The 21215-nt window shown below is 35.8% G+C and overlaps 1 protein-coding gene across 7 annotated transcripts in view; it reads right to left on the bottom strand.

Moving 5' to 3' along the window:
- LOC131432707 (protein AF-10) overlaps positions 1-21215 on the bottom strand; it is a 59385-nt gene that overhangs the window by 23814 nt on the left and 14356 nt on the right. For all 7 annotated transcript variants that reach the window (XM_058599157.1, XM_058599159.1, XM_058599162.1 and 4 more), the window contains 3 exons: positions 19886-21180; positions 19724-19829; positions 1719-1844 (listed from right to left, as the gene is read on the bottom strand). In XM_058599157.1, coding sequence (XP_058455140.1) covers positions 1719-1844; positions 19724-19829; positions 19886-21180 — 1527 coding nt within the window. The remainder of the gene's footprint in view (positions 1-1718; positions 1845-19723; positions 19830-19885; positions 21181-21215) is intronic.

Raw genomic sequence — 21215 nt, 5'->3', positions numbered from 1 at the left:
GTCGCTCTAAATGACTGTGTGAAATTCAATAGCAACCTATGGGACTACGAGATATTTTATTTTATAAGTGTCATTAATTGACACATACACACATACACGCAATAAGTGTATTTTTATAGAGAAGCAACGTTATTATGATTTTGTAATAACACTAACAAGTAGGTACAAATTGAATAAAAGAATTAGAAATTTACATTTTTTTCACCTGAGCAATATAGATTTAAATGTGGCAACCCTGCTGCGAACGGAGCAAAGCCGCACGTACCGACACGTATCAGCTTTGCATCGTCATTTTGAATGACGATTTAAATGTTTTGACACTCATCGCCCTATAATTTCTGAACCGGAAGTCGGATCTGGATGAAATTGCAAAGTGTATTTTAAGACAACGAGAGCTTCAGTTTGAATCATGTTTCGTGAAAATTGGTTTAACCGTTGCTGATAAATCGAAGTCAGTCCGTTTTTGGAGCTTTTCTTCGCTATTATAGGTGCTTGCGGAAGCGTAGTTTTATATATTCACTAACAAGATGGCAGATCTAGATGAAGTTAGCAATAGGTTTTATAAAAATGTGCACCTCGTCTCGCCATCCCTTTTGAAAAAATACTCATGAAATTGAAAATTTTCACTAATCGCACTGTAATACTGGAACCGGTAGTCGGATCTGGATCATTTTTATGGGGATTTTTTAAAGAATTTCAAGACCTTTTATTTGTTTCTTAATTTGTATAAATCGGTTGGGAAATTTCCGAGAAAATTGAGTGGGCATTTGTTAATATGTTTGCACATATTTCCTTGTAATTCCGGAACCGGAAGTCAGATCCAAATGACATTCAAGAAAATTGTATAAGCCCATACGACTTTTCATTTGAATCTAAGTTTGTGAAAATCGGTTCAAACATCTCTGAGAAAATTGAGTGACATTATTTGTTACACAAACACACACATACACATGTCTTGAGATCTCGACGAACTCTCCGGGCCTCGTTACAAAAGTTGGTTTTCACAGCGATTGCATAGCCTTTCTATATGAGAAAGGCAAAACAAACCTCCTAGAAGATTTTGTAAAACTTCAACAACCCCAACTATGAGGTAACAAATTTACTTCTTCTCTTCGGTCACTCATATAATTGATTATATCTAGAATTTATTCGCTTCAAAAGATTTTGTTCTCTCGAACTGTGAACCATTTCGCGAAAAACTTCAAATTTTATCGAAAAAAATGATAGTTGAGTCGTTATTTTCTCCATAGCTGAAATATTACTGCTTGAGAGGTGTATTTTTTACAATTCGATAGTTATTTTCAAATAATGGAATCTTGTATTTCAGTTATTTGAAGAAGAAAAAAAACACTCCTGTGTAATTTTTTTTATGTTAAAAACCTAAAAAAAAAGTGTGGATATCATTTTATTTTAAAAGCAAAATAAATCCAAATAACGTGTCAGCCGTCTAATTTTGAAATGGATCGTAGATGTTGTGACATTGAACTACTCGATAAAAATAACTATTGAAATGTCAAATACGTGCAGCAAACAAATCTGATAATGACCTTATATTCCCGGTCACTTGACGTTCAACAACCTTTCATATTTTATGCATTGGTAACGAAACAAATTTAAATGAAGATTTTTTTTAAATTAATAATTCTTATTTAATTATTTTCTTTTACCAAAGAATAATAATATGTTTAACCACTTAATAAAATCAATCGAAAACTTACCTGTTGCTGATTTTTGATCGATGAAGCGATAACATTCGAACCGTGAGTCTGAATTAGATTGGGACTCACGTTCTGAAGGTTGAGTTCACCGGTCGGAGGATGAGGAGAGTTTGGTTCAGTTTTGGCCTGCAAGGAAGAAATGTCGAAAACAAAAACATTCCATTACTATGAGACACTCGGGCGCGCGGACATTTTCTATTTTATATAAACGAATGTAGCCAACGAAAAAAAACACACTTCATCGTCCGTTCTATCCCTTCTGCGCTTCTTCTCGCGTCGATCCTTTTTGTGACTCTTGTGTTTCATTCCTGCCTGTCCAAGTTCAATCGCACCTCAATAGTTTCACAGCCTTGCGAAGGTCGACAGATACCGAGCGATACGAATCGAAGTCAATGACCGGTGGCGAAAAAACAATGCAATTGATACACATAATTGTCCAATGTATCCGTCTTTTATTTTGATAATATCACACTGGGTTTTAACCGAAAATCACTACCCCGATGCCAGAAGCGTGCAGACGAGCACATGTCTATCTTGCAACTTTATGCTATCATTGCGACTCGGCCGTGCATCCTGGTGTGTACGAATTCATCCCATCACATCCACAAGGATACCGTTTAGGGTGACGACTGTGTAAGTATGGAGAAAGTGAGAGGATGTAATAAAATCCTGGCGGAGTTTTGCCCTTATTCTCTTCGTACGTTTTCCACCTTTCGGTTTTATTGGCGCGGTGGTACGATCCTAAAAGACGTCACGCGATGGAAAATTTCCTGTTCACGTAATTCCATTCCATGTCGAGACTAGAGCTGTGCGCCGATCAAAATTGTCAACATCGGCGGCTGAAACGTCTTTTTGACCAGCGGCGGCGGCGAATCGGCGTGACGCTATTTCCTGAAAACATCGGCGGCGGAGGCGGCGCGATTCGGCGTAATCAATTATAAACATATTAAAAATTTTAATATTGATTCACACAGGACAATTTCTCTATTTTATTGTTTTGGCGACCTACAATCAAAGATCCTAATGTTTATGTGATCCATTAAAGCCAACGTAGTGAATAGAGATGGTAAATGGTTTCGAATGCATCGAATTAGAGGAGAAATTGAGATGAATATAAGTGCGATTATTTGGAGATGGTTGACTATTGTTTAAATAAATATTTCATTCATATACAAAGGGTTTTTTTTTATTATGAGCAAGAAATATGAAGTTTTATTCGGAACTATTTTTCAAATCGCTTTTTACTTAGTTGATAATTATCATGTATAAAAATCGTTTTATCAACTCAAAAAATAAGCATATCTTTTTCGTACGTATGTAATTAACATAAAATCGATTTGGCGCTCAAATTAATTCAGATATATAAAATAATATCAAATTTACAAATTCAAATATTAATTACTTCATATTTGTAACGATTTCTTATAAAAAGGGGTAAATTCATTTGAAAAGTCATAGTAGAAGTAGAAAAACATGTTTTTACTTTGAGTTGGTAACATTGATCTTAATTTATTGTGCGAAAACTAACGTTTATTTAGAATGGAGCATGCAACTTTGTTCAATACCATTTTTCAAATGCCCGGAAATAACAAATAAAGTATCCAAAATAAATGGTACTCGATCACAAAATAAATGGTACTCGATCACTAAACATTCTAGTACCTGAGAAATTAACACTACACTGGTTTCTAAAAAAAACGTGCTTAATCCACCTAGCAGTGAGATGATACCTTTTTTTATCAATCCGCATGTGTTTTATGCATGAATATTTTTCGGTGTTTAAGTTTTCATGACATTATTCTAATGTCAGTCGTTTTAAGTGGCAATTTGAGATTTTAATCACTCATTACTCTGTAATGTCGAAACTGCAAATCGGATCGAATTTGAATCTAAAAGTGTAACAATCGATTAAACATGCCGATATTCAGGAACCAGCATAACCCAAACCGATTCGTATGGCCATATGACGAATAAATTGCAATAATTTTGAGTCCAACTTTGAAACTTTTCGGGATTGTCATCTTCTATATCGTTTTGAATTTTAAAAATTCCACATACTACAATTCGAGAATCGGAAGTCAGAATTGGATAAAATTGGATTTATTTTAATTTCAACTTTTGTTTCTGAAATTCGATTAGGCTTTTTTTGAGAAAACCACTGAGCTTTAAGAAATGGAATTCTAAAATCGGTATGGCCGAAGTCACATAAATTCACCTGAGTAGCTGTAGTTTACATAGACATTTTTATACTAATCACCCTGTATCTCCAAAACCGGAAGTTGGATTTGACTGAAAAACAAGATGTTTTATAGAATCTTAGAACTTTTCATTTGAATCTTAGATGATTCTTAGTTTTCATTTGAATCTTAGATCGGTTCAGCCATCTACGAGAAAAATGAGTTACACAGTTTTAATCTTGTTCCACATACCATCCTGTAGTTCCGGAACCAGAGGTCGGAACCAAACATAATTCAGGAACCTTGTTTGGGAGTATACGACTTTTCATATGAATCTGAGCTTGTAGAAAACGGTTGAGAGTCATCCCCGAAAAAAATTAAGTGAAATTATTTGTCACACACGCATTTACTGATCTCGACGAACTGATTCGAATGGTATATGGCTGTTATGTTTTTCCATTATTTATTGCTGTAAATAGTTTAAATCAATATAATTATGGAATTCCTTCAACTTGAAAATTCTGCCATCATCTGGTTTTCATATGTCATATTCGATCGATTATGTTGCCAAAAACGAACCGTGCTAAAATCGGTCCGAGGCAAAATATCATGCTGTACACAGTCTTTTGGGAACTTAGAAATAAATGTATGTAACAGTATAAAAAATCTTGTTTTTATGTTGCTCCCAAGCATTTCTTTGCCAGACAGCGCTCAAAACCTTTCAAATAAAGACAGAAAATAGACTTTGAATCAAATGACATTGGCTTCGGTTGACATCGGTAGTACTGATTTTCAGTATAAGTAGGAGGAAAGTAACTGTACTGTAATTTTCAATGAATTTTCATGAAAACTGTAAACAATTTTCCACATTGATAAAATCATTTTTTCGGCTTATGTAATATTATCGGCGGCACGATTAAAATGTGATAACCGGCGCGCTGATCATCTTTTTCTTAAATTGGCGGCGTGTCGAAATTATCGGCGGCGGCGGCGTGGCGCGGCGGCGCACAGCTCTAGTCGAGACAGGCAATGATTTGTGCTCCTGGTGGTGAGCAGTAACTATTTTGTGTAGCATCGGTAGAGGACTTGCCACTATCCCATATAGCAAATTGTAATAAAATGTATTGCTGTCTCGCTTGGTTGTAAATGATTCGATGGCTGCGAATAGCTTCATTCGAAGTGGGTAGATAGCCGAATAGACCGAAGGAAAGGTAATAAAGCTAACGGTTCAACCAATTTTTGCGGAGTTGTTAGGGATGCCAGATTTTTTAAACTAAAATATGTGGCAAGCTTTTCTCCGATGAGGAATGTGATTTTAAATATATTTTTGTATTAATGGGTTACATACCTTCCGGCTCGAGAAAAGAAATCCATTCGTTCGATTACTCTAGGGACAGTGAAAATGATCTTATTTCAAAGCAAATTCGCGAGAGTTTTGCGGCATGGTTCATTTTTAATTCATTGAAATAAAATCACTTTCTAAATTTCTAGATTAATTCAAATATTATGAATTCTTTATCCGGAATGTATGTAACCCCTTAAAGCTACACTTTCGTGAAATATAAGAAATCGACTTTGAATGCTCCAATGCAGCAGTGATATTCCGATTTACGTAGTCTGTTGTATATTCCATACTGACCAACCGTAACATTTCGGCTTAGTTTGCAGATATAGGGTTTCCCACAGAATCCGAGCACGATTTTGATGTGTCTTTGTTGTTTCAGATGAGATAGTTTTATAGTTCTTTAAAAATTTCTAGACGATTTCATCCGGAACCGGCGCGATAAGTGGAAAATTTTCAATTTCATGAGTGTTCACAAACGATGGTCAAAAACAGGTACGAATCCCATAAAAATTCCATACAAATTCTTCTGATTTACTGATCTTGTTAGTTTGTAAATATATAAACTTAATTCGGCACTACTGGTCTCTCGTTTCCTGTCCCGGAAGCACCAAAAATAGCATCGTTTCCTGTTCCGGAAGCACCAAAAAACTCCAAAAGTGGAACTTACTTCGATTTCTCAGCGATGCTTGAATCGATCTTCACGACTTCACGACTTCCGGTTCCGTAATTACAGGATGGTCACTGATCAACCGTCATATAAAATGACGATACAAAACCGGTATGCACCGGTTCGTGCTGACACGAAAGAAGAAAACACAGCACACCTTTACAAACGATGCACATAGCGTACTTTGATCAATTTCATACACTCTATAAAGAAAACGAAAACCAACACCGAATCTTGGGCTCTATTTCAAATGTTAGTCATTATTAGTAGACGGCCTATCAAATTCATTCCGGCTAACCTGGTTACCGATTTCTGATTCCAGAAGCACCAAAAATAGTGTTCAAAAATGGAACTCAGTCTAAGAGATGGTTGGACCGATTTTCACGAACTTAGGTTCAAGTAGAAGGTCTTATGATCTAAAATTAAATTCCTGAATGTCATCTGGATCCAACTTCCGGTTCTGGAACTGCTGGGTTAGGCGTTAAAACTTCCATACGACGAATCAAAAGAGGAAATAATTCTTTTTAATTAGGTTCAGAACTGTTCCAATGTGTAGGTGTTGTGTATGTGTTGCTTATCATATGGAATTCCTGAATTTGTTGCGGATACTACTTCCCGTGGTAGATTACGTCCGAACAAACATTCCTGTTTCTATTCAATGAACAGTTTTTTTTTTTCGAATTCCACAGTAATTTATATGGTATGGTATGAGTAATATGAGAAAGGCACCATTACACCACTAGGTGAATTGAAACAGGTTTTTGGAGTTTTTCTTCACTACTATCGGTGCTTTTTGAACTGGGAACCGAGGACTAGTTGTGACAAAGTAGGTTTATATATCCACCAGATCTGCAAACTAGAAGAATTGAATTGTCAGTTTTAGAAAAGTTTGCACCTCTTTTCGCCATCACTTGTGAAAAAGGGCTCATGATATTGAAAAAAATTTCATTTATAACGGGAGAGGATGGGTATAGCGTGAGTCGATGCTTCTCACGCAGCCCACCTGGGTTCGATGCCCAATCCCGCACATAGGGTCAGAAAGCATTTCTGGCCCGAAGAGGAGAATGACCTTAAGGTTAAAACCTCAATATATGAAATTAAAAAATTCACTTATCGCGCTGTAATTGGATCCGGATAGAATTTGAGAGCTTGTTAAAGAACTATAAGCATTTGCATCTTAGTTTGTGAAAAACTGTTAATAAATTTCCAAGAAAATTGAGTGTGCAATTTCTCATTAATTTGCACATATGGCTCTGTAACTCTGGAACCGGAAGTAGGATCAAGATGAAAATCAGTATCAGGTTAGCAAACTATGAGACCTATCGTTTGAGTTTAGTTTATGAATCGATTCAATCATCTCTGAGAAAAGTAAGTACTTAATTTTTCAATTTTTTCTGGTAAATATCACTCTGTATTTTCGGAACCGGAAGTCGGATTGGAATAAAATTCAATAGCAGCCTACAGCTTCATAAGACCTGAATCTGAATCTAAGTTTGTGAAATTCGGTTCAACCATCTCTGAGAAAATTGAGTAACGTTATTTGTCACATGCACACACAGACATTTGCTCAGTTTGTCGAGCTGAATCGAACGATTTGAGACATTCGGTTTTCCGGACCTCGGTTGGAAAGTGGATTTTCGCAGCGACATTATTCATTAAAAATCTAAGTTCTTTGAAGGTCACTATGAGTAAACTTATAGGTTTGTGAAATCGTATTCTATATAACTTTTTTTAACAAATGGATCAATAAGTCCCGAGACTAAAGCAGAGATGGCGCTCGTAGTAAACCAGTAAACACGTCTTTCTAGAGTACTAAACTTTGCTTGAAACGGGTCAAAATTTTAAGTCGATCCGACCAGAAACAGCTGAGTTATCGAGGTTGGAGTAAAGTCGTTTTGTAGTTTGTTTAAAAATTGAAAAAACCGAGTTTCGTGTTTTGATAAAACATTGTTTTTAATGGGTAAAAACACCGTGCAATCGAAACAATGGATTGAAAAATGTTATCCGGACTCTTGTCCATCAAAAGCAACGATTTATCGGTGGTTCGCCGAGTTTAAACGTGGTCGTACTGACACAAATGACGCGGAACGCTCGGGTAGACCTGTGGAAGCCGTTACACCGGAAAATGTGAGTGAAGTGACAAAAATTATAATGAAAGATCGTAAAGTGAAGCTCCGTGAGATTGCTGAGATGACACAGATATCATATGGAAGTGTATTTACTATCATTCATGAAAAATTGAGCATGAAAAAGGTTTTTTCCTAGTGGGTGCCGCGATTGCTTTCGATGGAAGACAATGCACCCTGCCACAAGTCGATGAAAACAATGGCGAAATTGAACGAATTGGACTGTGATCTGCTTCCCCACCCCCATACTCGCCAGATTTAGCCCCCCAGTGACTACTGGCTCTTTGCTGATCTTAAAAAAATGCTCTAGGGAAAAAGATTTGGCTCAAATGAGGAGGTCATCGCTGAAACTGAAGCTTATTTTGAAGCGAAAGATAAATTTGTTTATAAACAATGTATTGAAAAATTGGAAAAACGTTGGAACCATTGTATCACCCTAAAAGGTGATTATGTTGATGAATAAAAAAAAATTTGCAAAAAAAATGTTGTTTCCATTGTTAGTCTCGGGACTTATTGATCCATGTGTTATCAGAACTTTTAGTTGGAAATGGCTAAAATTATTGCAACTGTAACTCTTCACTTTTCAATTCACGCCAATGAAATTACCAACAAATGTGGAATTTAAGTTTAAATCTTTACGATTTTTTTTTCTATTTCTTGAAAATGTGTTCGACATTTTTAAATCTGTGTATATTTTTTAGAGTGCACAATCAATTTCTTAGAACTTCGTCTTCGACATTGGCCCTTATTCTGCGAGTCGAGTGAGGTGAGATAAGTCGAGTCACCCGAGTCACGCGATTGTGACAGTCGAATGAAGTGACAAAAGTCACCAGGATGAACTTCGATGAACTCTCACCGTATTCTTGCAGTCGAATCTGGGTGACAAGAGTGAGTTTCAAAGTCGGTACCGGTAAAGCAAGTGACAGGAGGAATATTAACCGAAAAATCTTAGATATTTTGAAACCTTTAATTTTTTTCAACATGGTTTGATGTTGTTATTGAACAACAAAATTAATTGTACCAATTATATTGTTACTTTTTAGATTTCCTATGAAAAATTCAATTCTCATACATTAGGATAAATGTATACTTCCAGAGAATTAGAAGAGAGATTGAACTGTAAAATTATAGGATACAACTTTATAATCACGATGGACTAGGCTCATAATACTTTGGGATGAAAGGACTAATACTCACGAAATGCGCGAAAGCACAGATTGTTGTAAAAAACTGTTTTAACCCACATAATGTGATGTAATGATGCTTTTCTCATATAACTCATGTTCTCATAAATGTTACTAAGGAAAAAAAAGCTTTGAATTTCGAAAGTTGTTTAGGCATATAGCACAACCTATATAATTTATAAAAGGCTTTAAGGCAAGTTTACAGAAGTTTGTCTTTTTATTTGCATTTTGCTCTACATAGCGGAATACATTTTAAACACACTTGCCTTGTTGTTCTGGAAGCCGAAGTGACATCCAAAAAAAGTCAACGGCAGACCATAAAACCTTTTATTATGGTCTAAATTTGCAAAAATGTACTCAGCTGTTGCTTAGGAAGTGTTTTCAGTTTAAAATTCAATGACAAAATATTCCATGCTGAATATTAATCATTATATATTTATTTTTCATCCAGACTGTTGATTTAGTCTCATGCACTATTTCGATTAAACCAAACTAAAAGTTATTTAGCAGGAATTTGATTTTGTAGAAGTAGCAGGAGTGAAGGAGTTGGTTTCTCTCGAGTAGCTGGCAGACAAAGTGCTAGTTTGTTTGCAGTATTTTCTGAGATCGCCAAATCGCCATCGCTAATTCTGTGCTCTTGCTAATGTATATAATATAAGTGTAACTAAGAATTCTTACCCAGTATTAATTTGACACGAATTAAAATTAAATACTTTATGTGGCCCAAAGTCATTAGAAACTCTCAGAAACATTTGACCGTTAAAAGCCAATCATCAGTCAGTCGAAAACTGAATATTCAATCTTCAGTACAGTGGCTTGGTATGAATTATTTGGTGAGAGGAAGGATGTTCAGATAACGAGATAGAAAATTATACTCAGGACATCTGTGCCTCATGAAGACTCTAATACCAGCACACTGTACCATAAGCAAACCAACACTTTAATTTGACTCGTCCTTGCCTAAACCGCCATTATTAACTACTCGATATTGTTGAGAGATTAACAGGGAAGAATACAATTAGGAATCCTGAACGATCCTTTCAACTTGAACAAGAATGTTACAACGGGTCTTTGTCCACCGGTAAGCATTTTATTCGAATGAGTGACAAGTGGTCTGGACTGCAATGTAGGTAAACTTAATACCTAATTTAAATCAAATAAACAAATCTTGATATTTCGCTCCTCAGAAGCGTACTTTGCAAATAAGACCGATCGTTGCAAACGATTCAGAAATATATTAAGGCCAGTAACTTGTAGCGATTTCGGCCATTCATACTAACTAACGGCAACGGAACTCGTGATTCGAAAAACAAACCGGAATCCGAAAACAAATTCAACACTAAAGATTTATATCGAGAAAATTTAAACCTCACAACTGGCAACATTTCCAAAATTAACCTCACAACCGGCAACATTTCCCACTCGTTTTGACGTTTGAGAAAATGAATCGTTCGTCACTTGAGGTCAGAGATGCCATTTATACAGATTTATCTGTATTATACAGATTTTTACATGCACGTACAGATTTAATACAGAGTACAGATTTCTTACAGATTTCTTAAATTTAATACAGATTTATACAGATTACACCAAAAGTATCAAGGAAAAAATTAAACTATCTATTAGTATTTGAGCTATCTGTTAGTATTTGATTGCAATGACGAGATAAACGTTTAGGAATCAACGTACAAATCACTTTTTTAAATATATATTTTTGTGCAGATATTTAATGAAGAACACTGAAATCTATTTATATTAAAATTTGTAACTAAATTGAACTTAAAAGTTAGATAAGTCTTGGCATCATGAAATATTATTGCCAGACTGACAGTTGTATTACCTGACTTGACGTTGTATATAGGGTTTTGGAAATCCATCTCAACTTATGAAGTGAACATTTTCAAATTAGACAAGTATATGGCACCATAATTCTATTTTTGTTGATAGGAAAAAAACTATAAAATTTCGTCGATGAATATAATATAAGATATGAAATTTAATCTACCACTCTATAACCATAATCTATTGGAATAACACCTTTTAACATAATTGTATTGTAGAAATTTCATTTTATTAGCGAATACAGATAAATACAGATATTTTATACGAATCAATACAGATTTTCTATGAAAATATCTGGCATCTCTGCTTGAGGTTCACCATCTCACTCACCATAGAATGAACCTGTCACGTCACCCGAGTCGACTCCTAGAATAGGGTGACTAGAGTCATGTGACTTGGTAAATTATGCTAGTTTTCACTGACCGTTTTTCAAAAAAAAATGAAAGAAAATACTAGCTGTACTGTAAATCTGGATAATATCCGAGTTCGATTAAAAATACAGTATCAAATGTATAACCAACTTACAATTATCAAAATAAGCATCAAATTGCGGCCACTTAGTGAGAAATAGTTGGAATTTTTTTTTCAGAGTTACACTCACCGAGTCATCCGATAGAGTTTAGTGTTTACAGAACTGTTTGGTAGCTTTTCACAGATCGACGAAATATTGATTATCAAACGTTTAGTTACAATGCAACTATGAAACTGATGAACGAACGGTAAACTGTTTGAAATCCTGCAAATAATTGTCGAATTTTGTAAAATTTCTCAACAGCGGCGTACCTAGGAAAATTTGCACTCAGGGCACCCCCTTTAGTGATCATAAAAATACTTAACTCCATCCCTGGAGGGCGGACAAAAAAAGTTCCCAAAGATCAGTGAAAAATTTGTAGGAAGTAATGTTAGATGCATAACCGCGACGTAAGACTGCTGTCGACAAGGGACAGATCACTTTAAAAATGAACATTTATTTTGGTACATTGTTCTACTAATAAATTATCCATTTCTCATTAGTTCTTTGTAAAATGCTTTCGATTCCGAGAAGAACCGAAGGTTACCATTTCTCCAACTTACAACACAGTTGACAATTATTTCCACGAGCAAAATTCCGAACAAATCGGTTACCTTTCGTTTGGCGAACGGCGCAAACAGTGAATCTGCCCCATGCTTGTGTGCCCTTCCCTACAGCGCACAGTGGTTCAAAAGCGCAATTCCACGCTCTTAATTGATAACTCATAGGATCGTGGTTTTTGAGGTACAGGATCTTCAGAAAAGTTGCTCAGAATGATAGACGCCATCTTTTGGCAAATTTTGTTTATGTGATTAATCCCCCTAAAAGTGAGATAAAAATTTTATTTTAGCTCAGGGCCAACATAGGGGCTAAGTTACTTCGACAAAGTTGTGCAGAAAGTTATTTCAAACAAGTTTGCTGAAGGTACTATTCCCGTAACTTGAGTGTAATTCAAGATATAATGTATTTTCTGAATAGGGTTTCCAAAAACCAGTTTTTGTAAGAAAACATATATATTTTCAATTTATATGAGTTTTTCATGTTATACAAAGTTTTTCATCTTTAAAAACTATACAACTTTCTCGAACATGCTATGCTGCTATCATTTCAGTTTAATGAAATAGAGCAATTTTTCATGTTTTTTTACAAAAAATTCTTACTTGTCTATTATCAAAAGGCGCAGGAAGGTGCAGATGAGACTACCTTCATAATAAACTACTTCAAAAGAGCTTTCATACCGTGGTTGAATTACTCGTCTGCAGGCGAGATATGTTCTTTTCAAATATCCTTGTCCTTGACATTTGCAATGATGAGGTTCATTGTATTTCAGATCAGATTTCAGTATATATTCATTACTATGGTACTTGGCCAAAAATATTATTTTTTTGTGCACATTGAAGTCTATAAATTGAATAGTTTAGTAACTGTTTTGTCACGATTTTTAAAAAAGTCATCATTAAATCGAACTAAGTTATGTCATTTTCTGGTAGAGAAAAGTATGATCAAAACTCATTTTTTAGTTATTTGTATTTATTTTATGATAGCTGGCAATGTTCTTAACCAGCTAAAAGACTCTCAGCATCGTTCGACAGATTCTTCTTGGACTGTTTTGGCCATTTAAGAATATTTGTAACCTAAGGATCCAATGAAACTAATTACCAATTCGTGGGATCCCGATTCGTAAGTGATCTGGATTGCTCGCGTGTATAATACCCTCGACATCTGTATAAAAGAAACTTCTTAATCATTATGAACAGTACAATATAGCAAGCGTTTATCGATCTCCACTTTAATTGATGAATAGAGGATATTTATCCGCAGAGCTTTTCTATAGAAAAAAACTTATCAAAAAGTGACATAACGTAATTTTAAAAAACGTCGGACAGTTACTTTCAAAAAACCGTCTGTAGTTATTACTAAACTTTTCTATTTGTAGACTTCGATGTCCATAAAAACCTTTTATTGTGAGAGTTTCCATGGTAACGAATATATACTGAACTCTGATCTGATATACAATAAACTTTATCATTGCAAATGTCAAGGACAAGGATATTTGAAAAGAACATATCTCGCCTGCAGACGAGTAATTCAACCACGGTATGAAAGCTCTTTTGAAGTAGTTTAATATGAAGGTAGTCTCATCTGCACCTTCCTGCGCCTTTTGATAATAGACAAGTTAGAATTTTATGTAAAAAAACATGAAAAATTGCTCTATTTCATTAATCTGAAATGATAGCAGCATAGCATGTTCGAGAAAGTTGTATAGTTTTTAAAGATGAAAAACTTTGTATAACATGAAAAACTCATATAAATTGAAAATATATATGTTTTCTTACAAAAACTGGTTTTTGGAAACCCTATTCGAAAATTCATTATATCTTGAATTACACTCAAGTTACGGGAATAGTACTTTCAGCAAACTTGTTTGAAATAACTTTCTGCACAACTTTGTCGAAGTAACTTAGCCCCTATGTTGGCCCTGAACTAAAACAAAATTTTTATCTCAATTTTAGGGGGATTAATCACATAAATAAAATCTGCCAAAAGATGGTGTCTATCATTCTGAGCAACTTTTCTGAAGATACTGTACCTCAAAAACCGCGATCCTATGAGTTATCAATTAAGAGCGTGAAATTGCGCTTTTGAACCACTGTGCAGCGCTGACGTTCCGCACCGAGTCGAGGCACCCATGAAGTTGGACGTTGTATGTGACGGCACTTATTTTGATTAAAAATCGATTTTATAAAATCAAATTAATGTATATGAGAAGGCCAAATTCCACAAAAGGAATGTAATTGTTTGCTTGATTCTATGTGAAGACACTGTAAGTGGTTAGGCACTAAATGATTTGACCGTAATTGCGGATTGTAACACTACCATTTCTGTAGGTTTGAATAAGTATTCTTTCCGTTGTGTTCATACTTTGATGAATTTTCCGCACTTGCTTGAAGCGAACGCCGCACTGCGAACGGAGCAAACTATGAGAATAATAGACCAAAAGAGCGGTTCTAACGGCTACAAAAATATCAACATAAAAAATAGAGGTTGATTACTTCATTTCGGATTGTCATTTTTCAATTTTCGAGCCGATAAAAAGTATTTTTTCTGTCAGTCGCACGCAAATCACCAGCAGCTGAAGGATGTAATCGCGGGATTCATTTCAGACTTTCAGAAGGTTGTATTTTCTACCATATTGAACGCTTTTCCGAACACTTTTCTCGAATGCGAAACAGCCAAATGCTGGCTTTATTTGCACTCGTTTGGTGTCAATTTCGCTCTGCGAGAAGTGCACAAAGCTAATCAAATTATTCTACATTTTCACAAAACTGATGATTTTTACCTTCAATTTGCAAAGAAGTAATCTTAATAGTTTTTTAGATAACATTTAGAACCATTAGAATGGCTGATTTTGTATGATGTTCCCCATCGTTGTCCACTTTTCGTTTCCTTTTTCTCCAACGCAATCGTTCGAACTGCTCACAGTGCCGGTTGATTCCAAACTGATTAAACTGAATAGCAACATATAGAATTTTGATGTCGATTATTTCATTTCGGATTTGCATATTTCAGTGGTAGAAAAAACTATCAAAACGACGTACGGGATTCATTTCTGGTATTCCTAAGGACCAAATTGTGGAATTCTCTACGATCTTAAACACTGGTTGGAGCATTTTTCTCGAACGCGAGGCAGCCAAATGCTAGCTAAGCTTTATTTGCGTTCGTTTCGTGCGAATTTTGCACAGCGAAAAGTGCACAAAGCTAATCAAATTAATCTAGATTTGCACTAAACTGATGATTTTTACTTTCGATTTGCAAAGAAAGGAATCTGAATAGTTTTTTAGATAACATTTTAAGCCATTAGAACGATAGATTTTTATTTATTTGTTTTTTTTTTGGAGCTGGAAAAAACCCAATGGAGCTGAAATAATAATCTCTCACTCCAGCAGGCATAAAACCTTCCCATCGTTTATATCAACAGATTACAACAATCTAACAGATACATGTATGTGCTTTATACTAACCCTAGCTAACTAACTTTATAGTAATTAGATGACACTAAACCCATCGGGTAAACGATGGTGATTTTGCATTGAAACTAGAAAAGAAAAGAAATATGCTTTAAAATGGGAGGTAGAAGGAGGGAGTGGTGAATGAGAGTTGGCGAACGAAACGGGGTTAGGTTCGGCATGTAGATCTAATTAGCGGTCGAAAAAGATAGTGGAAGACGGATAAAAAAAAGAGGGCGAGCAAACGTGGTTAGAACCGACATATAGATTTAATTAGTGTTCGAAAAGATAGGAGAAGAACGATGAAGAGCGGAGAAGAGGAGATACAACAGGATTAGTTACAACGAGCGAATTTATTAGTTTTCAATGGAGATGGTGGAGAGAACGAAGGGGTGGTCGAGCGGAAAGAATTAACATTAGTATTATAACTGCAAAAATAAAGAATCATGGAATAATCGTTGTATCGCATTACGAGAGATGAAAGTCAAATTCCTGTGAGCAACTATTGAATAAACGGCACATACTGAAAAAGGGTTCATTATATCCATAATTGGTTCTAGCATGGGGAATTCGTATAAATGGATGAGAACGAAGACTTCGACGATGAATGTCAAAATTGATCAATTGTAAGAGATAAGGATTATCAACACGTGATTGAATTAGATCAGCAATATATGTTTAATATGTTCCCCATCGTTGTCCTCTTTTCTTTTTCTCTAATGCAAACGACCAGCATATGGATGACGCAATCGCTCTTGTTTAAAGCGAAATTCACACTGCGAACGTCCGACAGTAGATATGCACACAAAAGAACTAGTTGTTGTTTTTCTGTATTTAGGCTTGAGGAACGGAGCCTCATATTCACCACTGACTGAAGCACCAGTTGAATATTACTGGGTGTAGTTCCCTTATCTTGATGTAGAGGGAGACCTACGCACTCGATGTGTCTCCGTTCATGAATTATCACAGACTTAAACTAGCAAACGTGCAATAGGGTCTATTTATGGATTCGGTTCATTTTGATGTTTCGTGTTCGGACCCATTTTTCCACAATTTCAACAATGTTTTTGTAATAAACTTGGTATTGACAGCAATCTTACATCTTTTACCATTTGTTCCGTGAAGAAACAGAGAAAATACTCAAACAGGGAAAAAGTTATCAAGAAAACAAATCTGGAGTAATTTCGTTACAATTCCGTTTTGTGAAATTATGGAAATGCACCCAGTCGAGCATAGTAAAGAAAGACGTAGTCCTACGTCAAAATTTCAATGTATTTATCTTCTTCAAGTACAAAGCAAAACGTTCCACATCATACTGGAAAGCCAACCAATATTATTGTTATTGAATTATTCAATTCGTTGCTTTTATGAATTATATAAAAATACGATGACCTCTTCTATTTTGCCAGGGAATGACGACATAGACGACGTGTGGCAAGGGTTCAGTGAAGCAGACCCTATCAGCTAGGAGCGAAATCAATCTTCAGTCCAGCAACGCCATCGCACGCCATCACATTCAATATATCATGTCAATTGTTTGGGTGCGCATGCCTGCAATTTTGGCGCGCACGAATTTGACATTTCTCTCCTCTATGCACGAGATTCGATGCGGACTCGCCTGAGGGCTTTATGCTCGCAAAAAAGATGTTGCCAATGATTTGTTCGGGAAATGTGAGAGCTGGATATCTTGTTAATATGATGTCTTTGGTGAAGGGCAAGTACACATGACGGAGGGATAGAAATAGTGTCTAATCCTTGTTACTTGATTTAGCTCAATTATAAAGTATTTATAATAATCAATCACATTTGAATAGTCGCATGTGGTTCTACTGATACTGGACCATATGTAGGGCAACGGCTCCCTATTTCATCTGAGCTCCTATTTCCATCTCATCCCTTCACCTCACAACTTTGAACATGAATAATATTTTACAACCTACCGGAAGCAAACTGTGAAATGTTTTAAAATGATTTGAAAAGCTATTGTCACACTTTCCTATTGAAAGAAATGGTTTTAAATTCTTCAGTGATAGTTTTTTTCATATAAAATAATCTCACTTTTCAATTTAGGACACATTTTCGTCTCAAGATTTACAGTTCGTCATGTTTCTGAATATCTACTAATTGATTCGTCTCAAAACATGATCACTATTTCGCATAATTACACTACCATTGAATGCTGGATGACTTCATAATTAGTTATGTTCACTTGCCACTTGTTTAGTTAACGATTGAAAACTTCAAAAATTACCCGACAAGCAATAAAAGTCTTCAAACATATGAGATGAAAATTTTTCACTTCGTTTACTTGATTGCTCTTTGTTTTCATCTCATTTGGTTTCGCAAAGTTGCCAAGTTATCTCATAATGTTACAAAACAAAAATTGTTTATCTTCTTCAAATTATCATCAAAAAGTATGTTTTTGGTATCCGTGACATTAGTTTAATTATATTATTGATATTAATATTTCAATAAAACTGTTTCAGCTTCGAATATTACCAGAAAGAACGTGTTAAATACCAATGAAATAACCATTGTGGCAAATCTAGTCGCACTGGTTTCATTCCGCTATACGCCAACATAACGCTGTGAAGTGTGTGTGTGTTTCATCAGCTGTGCACAGAGATGCCAGATATTTTCATAGAAAATATGTATTACTTTGCATAGAAAGTCTATATCTGTTCTATCTGTTTTCACTAATAAAATGATGTTAAAAGATAGTTCTTTAGATCTCCGTAAGCCATAGCCCCATTAATTAGATAATTCAACGAGTAATTTTTTTACCAATAATAATAATGTGGAAAAATCCTGGTGGGTACGGTTGTATCGTTTGAGTAGTATATCAGGCAGCGGTGAGGCAGTCGGTCACCAGAATGTCTGCCCAGCCATATTTTTCATAGCTAGCAGCGTTTAGTCAGCCATCTGGCAGCCATGCGTATGCGGGTGAGAGTGTAATAGTGGAATATTTTGTTTTGATTGCTGTCGCCATTGCTAATTTATAGGATGAACAAAAGATCAACGATAGGATGGATAAAAATCCATTGAGATGAAATTAGGAGCCGAGTAGTGAAAACATTATTAGTGTTTTTAGCTGTTTTATGAATATTAGTTGAATTTTCAAGAAATGTGAATCAATTCTCAACGTGGAGCAAAGCGAATGAAGCAGTGATATGAAATAGTTACAGTGATTTTGGTGGCTAAATCGGGGTTTGAAGGCGACGTCCTTACAAATGAGATGAAATAGGGAGCCCTTACCCTATATACACTCAAAAAAAATAGTTACGTGAAAAATTATGCGAATATTTTCCACCCTACTTTTCACGTAGGTTTCAATTGACTGGCATTTAGAAGCCATTTAATGTATAATCCAGTGAAAGTTACGTGATTCATAGATAAAATGTAGTGTAGTGTTCAAATCACATTTACCAACCAGTTTATATCGCATTTAGATACCAGAGATTTATTATTTTAAATATTGGTTGAAGTCACATGAAGATTTATTCAGATTTTTATATAAATCAAAAGGATTCTTACCATGAAAAATTAAACTTTTTTTTTAGAAAATTGCAATCAATAGGTGAAAATAAAAACCTCCAGACCTCGGCGAATGACCGTAAGGTTAAAACCGAGGGTAAATAAAGCAACATAATAATAATAATAATAAAAACCTCCAGCAACCGATAACATCGTGGGTGTGGGTTTGTAAGGCTGACAAAACCGCCATAGTTGACATGTTAATTTGAATCTAAATCACAATTGTTTTTGCTTTGTAGTAAGAAACTGAAACTAAAAAAATATTTTCGCGAATTTTCAAACTACTTTCACTTGAAGGACTCATTGTCATTTTCAAAATCGAATTTTTTACACCGGAAATTCACGTAAATTGTTTGACGTTTGGTCAATTCACATAAACTCAAGTGTTGATTCTATTCATTTTAGGGGAAATTCGCATAACATTCATTTTTGTAACGTAAAATATTCAATTTGATATTTCAAACCATCTTACGTATTTTTTCTAGTAAATCGAACGTAAATTTTGGTTTGAAAGTACTTCTGTTCATTTTATATTGATATTCTCATAACAATTCACCTGGCTCTTATGTTTAAAACAAGAGTGAAATCCAATAAAGGATTCTAATAACTCACCTTTTTGATACTTTTCTCGATACTGAGAATAGATGCTGGATCAATGCTATCACTTTTATTCAATGGTAATGGCACAAGAGAAACGGCAACATCTTTGATCATATCCCTGTGAAAGAACAGAGCATTGAGGAAAACTCCTTCAGAATAATTATCGTGACTTACCGAGTGATATCGATATCTCCGCTTGAAAACGACGTTGGAGTAGATCTGGCATCAGCCTTTCGCTTCTTTGCGACATTCGACGCCGCAGTAGAGTACGAATTGCCAACGGGCAGCTTGCTAGTATTACTTCCAGAACCTCCGCCACCACCACCACCACTACCGCTAACTGTTTCAATTACTGTAGTAGATCCCAAACTAGATCCAATATTACTTCCAGTGCTGGTTGTGTTGGTTACAGCACCACTGCTGACAGTGTTGTTACTATTACTACCGCTGTTGGTGCCTGTCGAGCCAAAAACGGAATCGGAATTCACGACAATAGTTTCGGTGAAATTTGAGGTGGTAAATTTTGCAATTGCTTCCTTGGACAAGAGATCTTTATTATTTCCACTATGTTCGTGTGGTGGTTTTATAATTAGCGTCGTTGGAATAGCAGCCGGAGATAGAGAAGCCGCTCGAGCAGAAGATGCTGCTGCGGAAGAAATCTGTGCAAGAGTTTTGTCTGGTTTGATCACTGAATTGTCATGACTTTTTATCGACGATGAAGGCAAATTTGCCGTGGCAGATATTGAGGATGATAATGATATTGAATCATCCTTGCTCAGTGAACTACTGATGCCGGCATTGGCACCGGGTAGATTAACTGATGGGCCAACGCCGCCAGCAGTACTGCTGTTTACGGTGTTGATGCCGCTACTGGATTTCGATTTCGACCCCTTGTCACGCTGTGAAGAGGAGGAGGCTGATGAAGATCCGGACGAGAGATCTTTATCGTGGCTTTTGTTTGTACTGGATACCTTATTTACATTTTTACTGTATTTGTCCTTATCCTTATTACTACCGCTGTTGGACGAAGAGGAAACAGTCTTGCTGTTGTTTCCTCCAGTTGTGCTGTTGCTGCCGGTGCTTCCAGTGCCGGATAGACCGGATAGACTGACCGAAGCAGAGGATGAGGATTGACTGCTTATGACAGCACTGCTACTTCCAGTACTTACAAACGTTGGCGTTGATGATGTAGCTGTTGAGCTGGGTACACCTTTGGAGACACTCGATGATTTTCTCTGTTTCGACGATGAAGATGCCGATGTCGTAGCGTTCTGATCAATCGAAAGGCGGTTGTTTGATTTCATATTGCTGCTAGTATTTCCACTACCCAACATAGCACTTGCACTTGTGTGCTGTTGCCCTGCTGGTGGCTCCAATTCTTTCTCGGGCGACGAAGGACCATCACTTGAGTTTGTTTCGTGACTGATCGGTTTGTACGGTGGAATTGTTTTCACGTTCCCTCCTTTTTTCTGTAATAAGAGTAAAACATTAGGTTCACGTGCAA

The sequence above is a fragment of the Malaya genurostris genome, chromosome 2 (genome assembly GCF_030247185.1).
Source record: "Malaya genurostris strain Urasoe2022 chromosome 2, Malgen_1.1, whole genome shotgun sequence".
Lineage (NCBI taxonomy): Eukaryota > Metazoa > Arthropoda > Insecta > Diptera > Culicidae > Malaya > Malaya genurostris.
Note: the sequence above shows the minus strand (reverse complement) of the source record. Positions and strands in the feature narration are given on the sequence as shown.